We start from the raw sequence: 12,428 nt of genomic DNA, 5'->3' as shown, positions 1-12,428 counted from the left end.
CCCCCCCCCCCCCCTCTCTCTCTCTCTCTCTCTCTCTGCGCACGTAAAGGAATGATTTAGTAACATCTGCTAAATCCCAGTGGCTAATTCGAGCTTAACTAAAAGGCTAATCATTTTAGTGCCATTACTGATAATCGGCTACCATCTAAAATGCAATCTAAAATGCATTCGCTACAGATTTGATAGCTGATTATTAGCTGTTTCAGCATATTATTAACTGAAGTTACAAGCACGCATTTGCTCGAGTAGTCAAGAAAATGGCAGCTATTTTAGTGAAACATCGGTTTTTGTGCATGCTTTAAAAGTGGACATTAATCTGGGTTAAAAAGTAATGGGAAACCCAAGCATGGATTTGCGTTATGTTCAAACATAAAGCGTCAGTTTTATGTTTCTGACGGAGATATAAATTACAATTTAAAAGAAAAAAGCAAAATTATGATAATAGGTACCTTTCAGTCTAGCAGCGAACATATTTTACTGCAGCGCTGCAGTTAAAACAGCTCGTAAATTTAGGTTTGGTAGCGATGGCACTATACTAAGGAAAAAAATGCTTGGTATTGTTTAGTGTATCCGTATTATAATCATATAGAGAAGTAAATACTGTAAATTATAGTCAAGGAAATCATTGTTTTCTTAAATTTTGCTATATATAAGTGATGATAACCTCATCTAAAAAACCCATAAAGTATGATTGGGACAAAAAGAAAAATAACATAGTTTTAGTTAGATCAACCCATTGCTTTCTCTCGATGCAGCTGTCCCTGATTTCACACGGTGACACGTCTGATATCTGTCACAGCTACACTTTAGCTCCCGCGGCTAAACCTTTTCCCGCATGCGGGCGGCCGCGCTGCTCGTTGCTGCACACGACGCGCTGCAGTTACGCGATGCAGTTTACGTGCATTACGCGACCGCCGCGAAGCGCGTAACAAGCGATAATAGGCTCGCGCGTCCCTGCCGGTTATCGCGTCTCTTTCTTTTCCACAGCTCTTCTCGTCCCACGGCGATTCGCGCGCGCGTCGCGGTCGATTTGCCTCGCGAGATTGAGACGTAAATTCGCGACGTGTATTTGCGCGCGGTAAAGTCGCGTAGAGATTCGATCGCGAGCGAAGCGCGCGCTCTGTCGCGATCGTCGCTACAAATCAAGCCGCTGATGGTGGACGTTGCTTCGGCGTGTCGCGCATTAACGAGATATACCATTACGTAGCGATGCCATTGCCCGATGCAATCTATCTTATCGGATCGCGTTAATGGCAACGGCGCGGCATTAGATCACAGGTTCTCGAGCTTCGACGGGGTAGGCGCGCTCTGATTTATATGGGGCGTTGCCGAAGAGCGTGCTATGCGCGCACTTTCCGCCGGCGGAAACGAGAAAAGTAATTTTCCATCTGTAAACGCCGCCTCCGAGGTGCCTCCGAGGTGGTCCTTTCGTCGGCCGATTGAAAAATATCGGAGAGCCTACGTCTCGTCTCTTAGCAATGTACTCGGTGAGTTTGAGAACCGCTTCAGATGACGCAGATGCGTGTTCCGATATTTCATCGAGTCTGAGTGCTCGAGTAATGTAAATTATTAGTGAAACACGTGTGGGGTATGTGTGCGTTTACATGTCGACCGAGAGAAAAAATGGTTGGTTTAATTATACGCTTTAGAGTTAGAAGGGAAAAATATTTTTATTTTTTGAAAATATCTATTATTGACGTGTAAAATAAAATTATACAGCATTAAACGAAAATAAGTTACTTGCAAGTTCATAAAAATAAGTTCGATGCATTTTCTATACAATGAAGAAAAATATATTCTTATTATTCAAAAATAGAAATTCATAAATGCAAAGTATAAAATATCGAATTAAGAATATGATGCTTCTAAATATCGAGAAAAAAGATATCGTTATCGTCATAATAATCATATTGTACTTTTCTTTCCGTTATAATATTCATATAAAATTATAACATTTTATTAAAATTCAACATTTAAAAATTTTTCCAACAAAGTTATATATCATTATTCATACATAAAACAATGATTGTTAAATTGAGTATATTAATTTTAAGTGGATATTAATTTTTTTTCTGTATGTTTACTTTTTTGCCCGACCATATATTTGATTTATTTGCCCGAGCATATTTCTAACATGAAAATGGTAATAATATGCATATAATAATATCATCACCAACATTAGAGTTTAAGGAAAAAATTGTTTTGTTGATCATAATTTATAATCATTATTTCTCTGTGTGTTGATGTAATTCATTAAGTACATGCACGTAAAAGGTGTCTAAAAGACAAGGAGGGTCTAAAGTGGACCTTAACGTTATACTTTAACGTAAAAGTAACTCGTGTACTTAAACTTCACTCGACACGCCCGTAAGCATCGTTTTGTTACGCCGCCGACGTCGTTGCTGCTGCTCCGTCTGAAAATCCGCTTTACGGCGAGTTCGAGTATGAGGTCCTGTTAAACTTTTAACGGACCTTCCCGTCCGTGACATGGCCGATCGATGAGCAGTTTCCTCGCTTTCTGACGCCCTCGAGGCGTCCCTGGAGACCCTTAAACTCTTCCTTCCTTCCTTCCTTCCTTCCTTTCTTTTCTTCCTTTCGTCCTTCCTTCCGTTTTTTCTGTCTTTTCTTCTTTCTTTCTGTCTTCTTTCCTTCGCCCCCCAACCTTCTCACTTTTTCCGAAGATAAACGGAGATCTACGGAGGCGTCTCGACATTAAGGATGCATCATCGTCAAGACTCCTCTAGCGCCCCAACGATTCAAGAGATGGGAATAGCACCATGCTTCCGATATCGTCTCGAATTAGACAGAAATGAAATTACCCAAGCCAATAGAAGCGGCTCGGTAAACTTGGAACCAACATGAGATAGATTTTATTGGAGACAGTGCGCCGGTGTTATCGGTTATCTCGTCCAGCGTGGACTCGACAGACGATCGACGACTTATCCCTTTGCCTCCTCTATCCTTCGCAAAAGTTCAACGGGAAAATCGCCATCTGTCGAAACTTCTTAATCCCCAACGTTAAATATTTGATATTTGATTATTCGTAGGATCACAGAGCTGGAAGCGTTAATCCTTTGCGATCCTACATCAAGATTATCCCCAGTCAATCTAACAATTTTATCTAATTTTTTACGCTAATGTTGTACAACAAACATACCGTTGTTTTAATTAGATGTTGAAATGTCGAGAGAAATGCGAACTACGCAACGATGATCTCGCGAGGCGAGTGGATTTTTACGAAACTGTTGGAAAAAACGTTAAAGATAATTTATAATGTTAAAGATAATTTAGATCATATAGGAAAAAAGATTGATTGAATTAACGTGACAACGACACAACCACTTGACTGTACAAATAGAATATTATATATTTTTTTCATATAAATTCTTTTCAATTTTACTATATTTTTGGTAGATGTAACAAATTTCGCTAGAAATGCAGCACATTTTTAATAGTAAATTTCACACGAAAAAAAGAGCTTGTTTGGATTAAACCAATTTCTAGTAAAATATGAACGAACTAGAAATTTCGGCTAAAGAGTTATCAGAGTTATGTTCAAGTTAGCAAGATTTCTGGTTAACTTGAACAGGATTCTAGTGATATCAGCCGAAATTTTTTGGTTCGCTCATATTTCACTGAAAATTGGTTAATCCAATTAAAGTTTTTTCCATGCAATTCATAAAATAAAACTAACACATATGAAATGAGAAAATAGTCAATTACAACAGAATGTCGATTTATTTCTCGCGGTTACAAAATCCCATAGTAAATTTTACTACAAAATTCTCTCCGCGTAGAAATTTAACCCATTTATCCTGATCAGATTGATACCAATCAATGTACATCGGGTCCTGATGAATCATGTAACGCTGACGATCATATGATGATGACATCGGAACTATATTAACAATAATGATCATTAATAATTAAAATCTTGTATTAATAATTAATACCGAATGACATCATCATATGCAAAGCAGATAATTGATTGGAATCAATCTAGTCAGGACCATGGGATAAATTTCACATGGAGTAAATTCGCTTTGTTTGAAGAAGATAAAATTTCGAGTGGTAGTATTTTCACTATCGCTTCCAGTGGAATATTCCGATTAAGATACCTCAACGCATCTGATAGTCGATACCGAGACATTTAGTTGTAGGCATCTAGACAGTTTGGTAATTCTCTCTAGACGTGTGGTACTATAAACGCGATAGTTAATTGTTATTCGTTGCGACGTTTCTTTTTTCATCTATACTAATTTGTAAAGACGTCGGTGCTATAAAAGAATGGACGCTGAAACCGTCAGATATTGGAAAAATGGAATTTCTCAAAATATGTCGACAAATTTAGAAGTAAATCTATGAAGATTATATGCAATAAGTATATGAAAATTATATATATAATTGTATATATATAACATTCACCAAATTATATGCTGTACCAGATGGTTTGGTAAACATATTTAAGCATCACTGTAATGCTACTTAGACAATGCGCTCACCAGATAGTTTGGTATCATTGACTAAATATCTTGTTACATGATTATTGACCATATCGTTTCCATATCGTTACCATATCGTTACCATATCGGTAAACCTAAATAGAATTCTGGTTTTTATCTTCAAGTGGAACTACCACTTCTTATCTTCGAATAGAAAGATATCCATTATCACTGCTTTCTCGTTTAGACTGAGATTCCACTTCGATTTGACTTCGAATCATGAAGAGTAAGAACCGAATTCTTCATCATACATCAACCTCAAACATAAACCTAATCGCGTTGAGCTGTATCATTGTCGTACTAATTCGAACATTTCTTTTCTCCGTGCGCAATGCATCAAAATCTTCGAGAAGCTCGGTTGGAAGTCTCCCGGAGTTTCGTATTTACGCTAACCTCTCATCAATCGAGATACCCGTCGTTTGTTGCGTTTTTTGTCACCGGCTAACTCAGTCATCGTTCGCGTGCCGCTTTTAAAAGTCCCATCACGTACGTCGGAATATTTCTACGTAGCCGGCGCGCTTCGCCCAGCTTTCCGCGCCGCTTTCCGCGTGCCCGCCATTGCACCGGAGATAGCTCAGCGCCTGGCGATAGCGAGCGAAAGATTTCCTCCTCCGGATTCCATCTGCTGCCGCCGCCGCCGCCACCGCCGCTTGCCGTTGCATAGCCGGCGAAGCATTTCCGTGCCAGGTGCAGGCACCATCGGCCGATCCGCCGCCGCCGTATCGACGGTCCCGGATGAGTCACGTCAGATTTATGCCGCTCCGGACGTGGCGGGAATTCCATCTAATTCCGGCTGATCGGAACATACTTACGTACGCACGTATGTATGGAGGGAGGAATGCTCTTCACGTGGTGTGTCGCGCTCATCCGTAACCATTATCCTCGTGGCCGCGCTTCCTCGAGCCTCTCGACGTACCCGCTAACTCCAACGTCACGCACTCGACTCCCCGTATGTCTGGTTGCGCCTCGAATCACAGAAGCGCTCGTATCTTATCAAGGCCACTAAAAACCTCATCGCGCGCTGCTTCGTGATTTCGCGCAGAACGACGCGCGTGTAAGAGAGGGAGAGAGAGAGAAAGAGAGGGGGGAGTGAGAGAGAAGAACGTTAGATCGCGGATTGCACTCGTAGCGGTTGGTAGCCGACGTGGCGGACCCGGAAATTGCAACTACAACCGGGCCAGCTCGTAAACTCGGCGAAACTCGCTGACGCTCTCGCAAAACGAAGGGAGAGAGAGAGAGAGAGTGTGTGTATGTGTGTGTGCGAGTGAAACGAAGGAGGTTGGAAGGTAAACGAGAGGTGGTCCTGCGGGGATTAAGCCGCCATCGTAATTTCTTGCCGCGTCCGAAGGACGCGTCGTAAACTCTAAGTGAATTAGAACGCAAGAGCGCAGAGTACCGTGGGCTTGTCGCAAATTCGTCGCGTTCATGCCCGTCGTTTCCGATTTAGAGGTTGGCAATGAAAGGAAAAAAAGATCGAGATAATCGAGAGGTGCTGAGGAAAAAGAAGAAAAAGTCGATCCACCATCTCGAGGTGAGCAGGAGTGAAAGAATCGCTTTCCTCGGAGGAAAGTAGTAATCGTACGTAGCGACACCATTGTTGCAGCCGGTGGTCGAATTGGTGGGCGACTTCGAGGCGTGAATCGTCGCCGCGATTAGACGGTTGATTGAGCCGCTAATCGTCCGACGGCTCTCTCGATTACGGGGACGTAGCACTGGCCAGCCTAGTAATAGCCTCCCGCAATACGCAGTCGATGGATAATTGATTCGCGGACGTGTGCACATAGCGCGACATTCCGGAGAACGCCTCGGCGTTAACCGCGAGTCGCCGGTCATGAAACGATTAGCGTTTGATGCGCTATCAATATTAAGTGGTGTGATGTGTGAGAACGAGTGAAACTGCTGCGAGCTCGTGTAAATTTTACACCGCGAAAAATTTGCTGTTAATTTCGCACGAGGCAAATACGTAACAAAATAATACAAATAGTATGTCGAAAATTGACACAAAAGTGCGACATTTGTGCGACACTGTCATGTTATTTTAACACTTAAAAATGGCGAATCATGAGAATCTCAATGTAGAATAGTTAACGAATAACACGACGACGATATGTTAAATTAATACACAGCTATGTCAGAAACTTAACACAAAGGATTCCACACGGATCGACTTCAATTCGCGCGCACCGATATTCGTTCTTCAATTTTGAACGAAGATCTTCACTCGACGATTCCGAGCGGAAGATACGCATGAGCGAGTAGTCACTCGACCTTCGAGTGCCTCGGCTGTCACTTCACTTCTCGAGTCAAAGACGCTTAGAGAATACTGCCGACGAATCTTTAATAATGCATTCCAGTGATGCATCTCTCCTTTTATGTTCGCACCTTTCTTGCGCAGATACGCGGACCGTTCGTACAGAAGCCACCCGCGCGGTCTGATCATCTACGGGCCAGTGACCGTGCCGAGTTTGTTCGGCGCTGGCAATGCGACTTCCACGACGGCGATACCCCCGATACTGGCTAAAGGCGTCTCCAATTCGTCCAGAAGCGAGCCCGCGCCTACTCGCAACCCGGCCAACGGTGGGACCGCGCGAGAGCTCTCGGTGGCGACCAACGCGACCAACAGCAACGCGACGATGATGCCACGATGTCCTCTCATCCCGCCGAACTTGGGTGAGTGTCTTGAGAGAAAGATGCGTCAAGCAGCACGACGATGTACCACCTGCTTCTTTCTCACCCGCTCCCTTGAACTCTCCACACCCTTGGTGCTGTTCCAGTCGGACCGTTGGCTGTCAGTAAATTACCACCGCCGTCGTTGTCCGAGATGGAGAAGTCGTTCGCGGAGGTGAAAGCGGGCGGCACGGGTCGACCGGCGGACTGCGTCGCCCGGCATCGAGTCGCCATAATCATTCCGTTCCGTGACCGTCTGCAGCATCTGCAGGCCCTCCTCTATAACCTGCACCCCATTCTGCTGCGCCAGCAGATCGACTATCAGATCTTCGTGATCGAGCAGGAAGGTGAGTACGAGCACTACGTCGTTATACCGATTTGGCCGGTCGCCCGCGGCTTCTCCTTATCTGTCTTACGCGAATGGTTTTCTCCATGCGAAAAACCGTGACATTTCGTTCTCCTTCAACTCGTAGATACGTCTGGGATATATCTGGGATACAGATAAGAAGTTATGGGAACCTCGACAAAAATACATATATAAATATAAGTGAATAAATATAGATTGGATGTGTGTGTGTGTAAATAAATGAATATATTTATTTATTTTTTTACATTTATGTACTTATATACAGGGTGTCCTACAATTCGTTACGCGGTGTAGATAGAACTCATAAAACTGAACACAAAATTCCTAAATATCGTCCAAAATACCGTTTTGCAAACGATAAAATTTTAAATTATTAATTAAAGAAGATCGATGTATGATCACGCGCGATACGGTAGATGAGCTGTGATGGCGACGCTTGCCACCATGTACATACACTGACTCAAACTGAACATTTTCCAAATAACCACGTGGATTTCTAAGTTACTAATTAAAGAAGATTTGTACATCATCGGACAATCATGCACCAGTGTATTCAGTTTATGAGTTAACTCCTATCTGCACACAACGAGTGTGTCAATAATTGTCGCGCACACCCTGTATGTATCTCTTGCAAAATGTATCTCGAGAAATGTCTTGTAACTTTTTATTTTTGAATGTCCTAGATACATAGGACCATCGTGTGCATTGCGGTGTTTTGATAGCATCAGCCATGGCTCACGGTTTGTTTCCCTAGGGCGAATGTAAACGTACCTAGCTATCTACCTATCTACCTACCCACCCACCCACCTACCTACCTACCTACCTACCTACCTACCTACCTACCTACCTATCTACCTATCTACCTACCTACCTCCCTGCCTACCTACCTACCTATTTACCTACCTACCTACCTACCTACCTACCTACCTACCTACCTACCTACCTACCTACCTACCTACCTACCCACCCACCTACCTACCTACCTATTCCGTACACCCTCGCGAGATTCTTCTCGCTGGCACCGTTACTCCCGTCGGTGCGTGTAAGCCGATACTTTGCCACGATTTATTGCCGTCTAGCGGACGTTCCTCTTGCTCGCGTATTTTCCTCCGCTCCGTTCTTTCCTTCACCTTTCCCTTTCTCTTTCTGTCTCCATCGCCCTTCCTTCACTTTCTTCTTATTTCTCGTCTAGCGGAGGACCTTTCTTGTGGGAGGAAAATGCCGAAGAGCGAAGAGCGCGAGTCTGGATGTCCTCTGAGAGAGAGGCCCCTTTAAAGTTTCCCGTTCTCCTCCCCCCGCGGTCTCTAAGCTTTCTGACTTAATTTTTAATTAAATTTGTGTACCACCGGCCTTCCCTCTTCTCTTTCTTTATATATCTCCTCTCCTTCTCTCTCAATCTCTCTCTTTCTCCTTCAGTCATTCATTCTTTCTCTTTGGCGTTTTCCTCGCCCGAGTAATCGACCGACCGAGGCAACGAGCGCTTTTGAGCGCGACACGAAATATTTTCTCCGACGTGGCACAGCATCGTCGCACAGCCAACGTTGCCTATTCTTTAATGAAACTTTCGGACTTTACGATCTGTCTCGCGTTCGTTCGTTGATTCGGCACGATTCATTAAGCGATAAGCACTATTGTGCCTTCCACCGCGTGGAAGAAAGGTCTCGCGCAAACTTTCCCACGGAAGGAGATTACAGATTTTTCCACAGCCGAGATATAAAATTTATCATTCTATTCGATTATTCAAGAACACTATTTATCTCAGCTATTGGGAGAGACTCTCGGGCGGGAACGCAATTTATCTTCATTAAAATCGCAGAACGCTCGACTAAGTTTGTTTACTTAACGTATGCGAGACGTCAGAATGTGACTATGATTAATTCTCTTGTTATTCTGCGCGGCTTCCGTATACTTCCGGCGTATGGTGTGCGATGAATTTATGTCGCAGATGGAAAAGTTGCTTAAAGGAACTTTTAATTAAATCGTCGAACTTAATTTCGATATGCATATACGTCGCGTCTCTCTTTCTTCCTTTCTTCCTTCCCTTGTTCCTCCCTTTGTCCCCGCGGATTTATAAAACATTCCAACGAGAATTTGCAGCGGAAGTTTGCAACGCACGCGCGCGTTTATAATTAACGTTACTTGCGATATCACGATGTAATCGACATTAACTTTCGTCGTTGAAATTCAAGTCGGAAGCCGCGAAACACTGTATTATTCGTATGTAGCGTGTTGCTGTCTAAAGGGCTGTATCGATTCTACGTTCGGTCACTTTGTTTATTACTTTACAACGATTTGCGATAGTTCCAATGGACGATATTACCTCCTGCATCGGGCTCATACATTCGAAACATGTCTCGAAATTGTCGAAGCAATTTAATATGATTTCCGCTGAAAAGTTTTGAACGCGCTACTCCCGATGGAATTCTAAATCCGATTTCGTTCACGTTTCTCCGCTCAGTATGCAAACGAATACAAAAAGGAAATAGAGAAAGAGAGGGTGTGTGTGTGTATATGTATGTGTCTGTGTGTATGAGAAAGAAAGAGAGACAGACGGTCGTTGTGCAATTTTCTTTGTTTGTAGTCAAGCGACGGAAAGTATCGAACGGAAATTAACGATTATCGTGTAGACATTTATGAGTATAGTTCTTTTATAGCAAATTAGGATCAACTCGTTCCTCAGATATTATTTTATTGCAATAATCACATTGATGGAAAAAATATCTAAAAAGTAAAAAATATTTATTTGGTAGGCACTAATAACATACTTACTTAAATCTAAATTTTTTTTTATTTAAATAGAATAAACATAATTGCTTTTATAAGAAACAGGGATTTTAAGAAAATGTGTATTTTTTATTTGAAAAATGTTTTATACATTAGTATAAGTAAATATGTTATTATATAGTGCCATCAAATAAACATCTGCTCATTTTAGCTTCAGCAAGGTAATAGTTAAAAGTTTTAACAAAATAATCGACTCGTTACGCTAATCGCGTTAATTTCATGTTATTAATACCTATTATGGACTCCTGTAATTCTTCCGTACTAAACGAGGAGGAATTCACACTTTGTTGTAGCGACGTTTTACTGCTAGTTTCCCTTAACGCTAATCGACTTCCACGTTAATCTCGTGAAAGGTACGATAACATTATTATTCCGTTCCGATTCGAGTTCGAGAGACGGGCCCTTCGTTGTGCAAGTATTTCAATCGGATCTCTGTTACATCCTATTAGCACTAATTAACAATAAATCGCGGAGCAATCGATTTCCACGGTGATCCAAGAAGCTCGCGTAATGTCATTACTGTTCCTGTATCAAATCAGACGAAGGAGAAGGACTCTTCTCTTGAGTAGAAATCGCTGTAGGCACCGCTCTTACGAGCCCTTAATCGCGTTAATTCGTGGATCAGAAGTCGACGAGTAATTGACTTTCGCGGTGACGTCACGGGAAATCCGACGTCGTGCTCGTTGCTTCCCCGTGAGATTCTCGTCGTCTCTCGGAACTAGGAGGAATCGCTCGCTTCCCTCGCTCCCTCTTTCTCTCCGCGCTCCGCGGAGTTATTTCAATCGGCTCGCTATTGCACCCTTAATGGCGCGAATTTACGACAAATCGCCGGGCAATGAATTCCCGCGATAATTTAACGAAGGTAATATTTCACCGGGCCGGTGCGATTAATTACGACGAAACAGCAACGATTTATCCCCGGCGCGAGCGCGCGATCCTTAGAAAATGCGCCGAACTGTTATTCACTGTCAGGCCCCCGCGCGCAACCTCCAAGACCTCGCGTAAGTCAGACTTAAGCGCTATCTAATCCCAAAGCCGAAGGAGGACCGGCTACCACCTTCCTGCAATGCGGTATACCGTGAACAACCTTAGTTTACGGTTTACACGCACACTTTATGGGACGTGAACCAGCTCGGTAGACACTAAAAAACTTGAAGAAGTTTTTTGGACTAGAAAGGGTTTTTCGGCCGACCGGAAAACCACGTTTAAAAATTCAGGCAAATGCCACATCGACGCGTACGTCGCGACGAATTTTCGACACGCGCACCGAGAGAAAAAGACATGATGATGGAAACTACATAGGATGATAATCATGTGTAGAATTAATGTATATAGTTTAACCATCTATCTTATATTTATTGCAGCGAAAGTTTCGCAATAAAAAACACACAAAATAGTTTCTTGAGCTATATATACATTAGGTCTGCATACAAAACTCGTATGGTTGTATATTTGCCATCAAGATAAAAGCATTAATTCCCGTGCACGTATCTAATTCTGGACATTCTTGTCGTCTTGGTCTCTAAATATGAATGTTTAAACTCTCAACATGGAATATGTGTACATATTCAATATATGTGTACAAGATGTTCCAGTTCTTTTGCGATATTAATTAATATAGCAGGATACTTGAACTCAAGTAGAGACGAAAATTCTAACGCAGAATATCGAGGCTATAATTTTTAAATAAGAAACGTTTCAAGTGGACAAATCACAAAGCTGAAAGTTCGCACACTAAAATATCTAAGATAGCAAATATATATATATATATATAATGGATGATTGCTCGCGGGCCTATCTTATAGGCCAGAGAGGTGGGCCGTTTGGGATCCTGAAATGAGTAGCTCCATGTGTGCGTCCGTGTACGTGTGCGTTCTTCCATTTTCTTCGCCAACCGCTACGAGCCGTATGTCCCGCCTGTCACATCGCGCGTTCTAATTTGTCCAACTATTTTAATTAATATCTCGAAATTTTACGTGGTTGTTTGAAAAATGACCTATATAATTTTTGTTCACTTTAATGTGTTCTACTTATATTTTTCTTTTGGTCCGTCTTACGCGGGACACCCTGTATATATATATATATATATATATATATATATATATATA

General features: G+C 42.4%; 1 protein-coding gene across 4 annotated transcripts in view; it reads left to right on the top strand.

Moving 5' to 3' along the window:
• Nucleotides 1-12,428, top strand: part of LOC116842113 (beta-1,4-N-acetylgalactosaminyltransferase bre-4) — a 153,219-nt gene that overhangs the window by 124,707 nt on the left and 16,084 nt on the right. For all 4 annotated transcript variants that reach the window (XM_032810852.1, XM_032810851.1, XM_032810849.1 and 1 more), the window contains 2 exons: nucleotides 6,898-7,172; nucleotides 7,277-7,516. In XM_032810852.1, the coding sequence (XP_032666743.1) occupies nucleotides 6,898-7,172; nucleotides 7,277-7,516 (515 nt within the window). The remainder of the gene's footprint in view (nucleotides 1-6,897; nucleotides 7,173-7,276; nucleotides 7,517-12,428) is intronic.

This window comes from Odontomachus brunneus, unplaced genomic scaffold (genome assembly GCF_010583005.1).
Source record: "Odontomachus brunneus isolate Ranch 3 - 2012 unplaced genomic scaffold, Obru_v1 Obru_scaffold_021, whole genome shotgun sequence".
Taxonomy (NCBI): domain Eukaryota; kingdom Metazoa; phylum Arthropoda; class Insecta; order Hymenoptera; family Formicidae; genus Odontomachus; species Odontomachus brunneus.
Note: the sequence above shows the minus strand (reverse complement) of the source record. Positions and strands in the feature narration are given on the sequence as shown.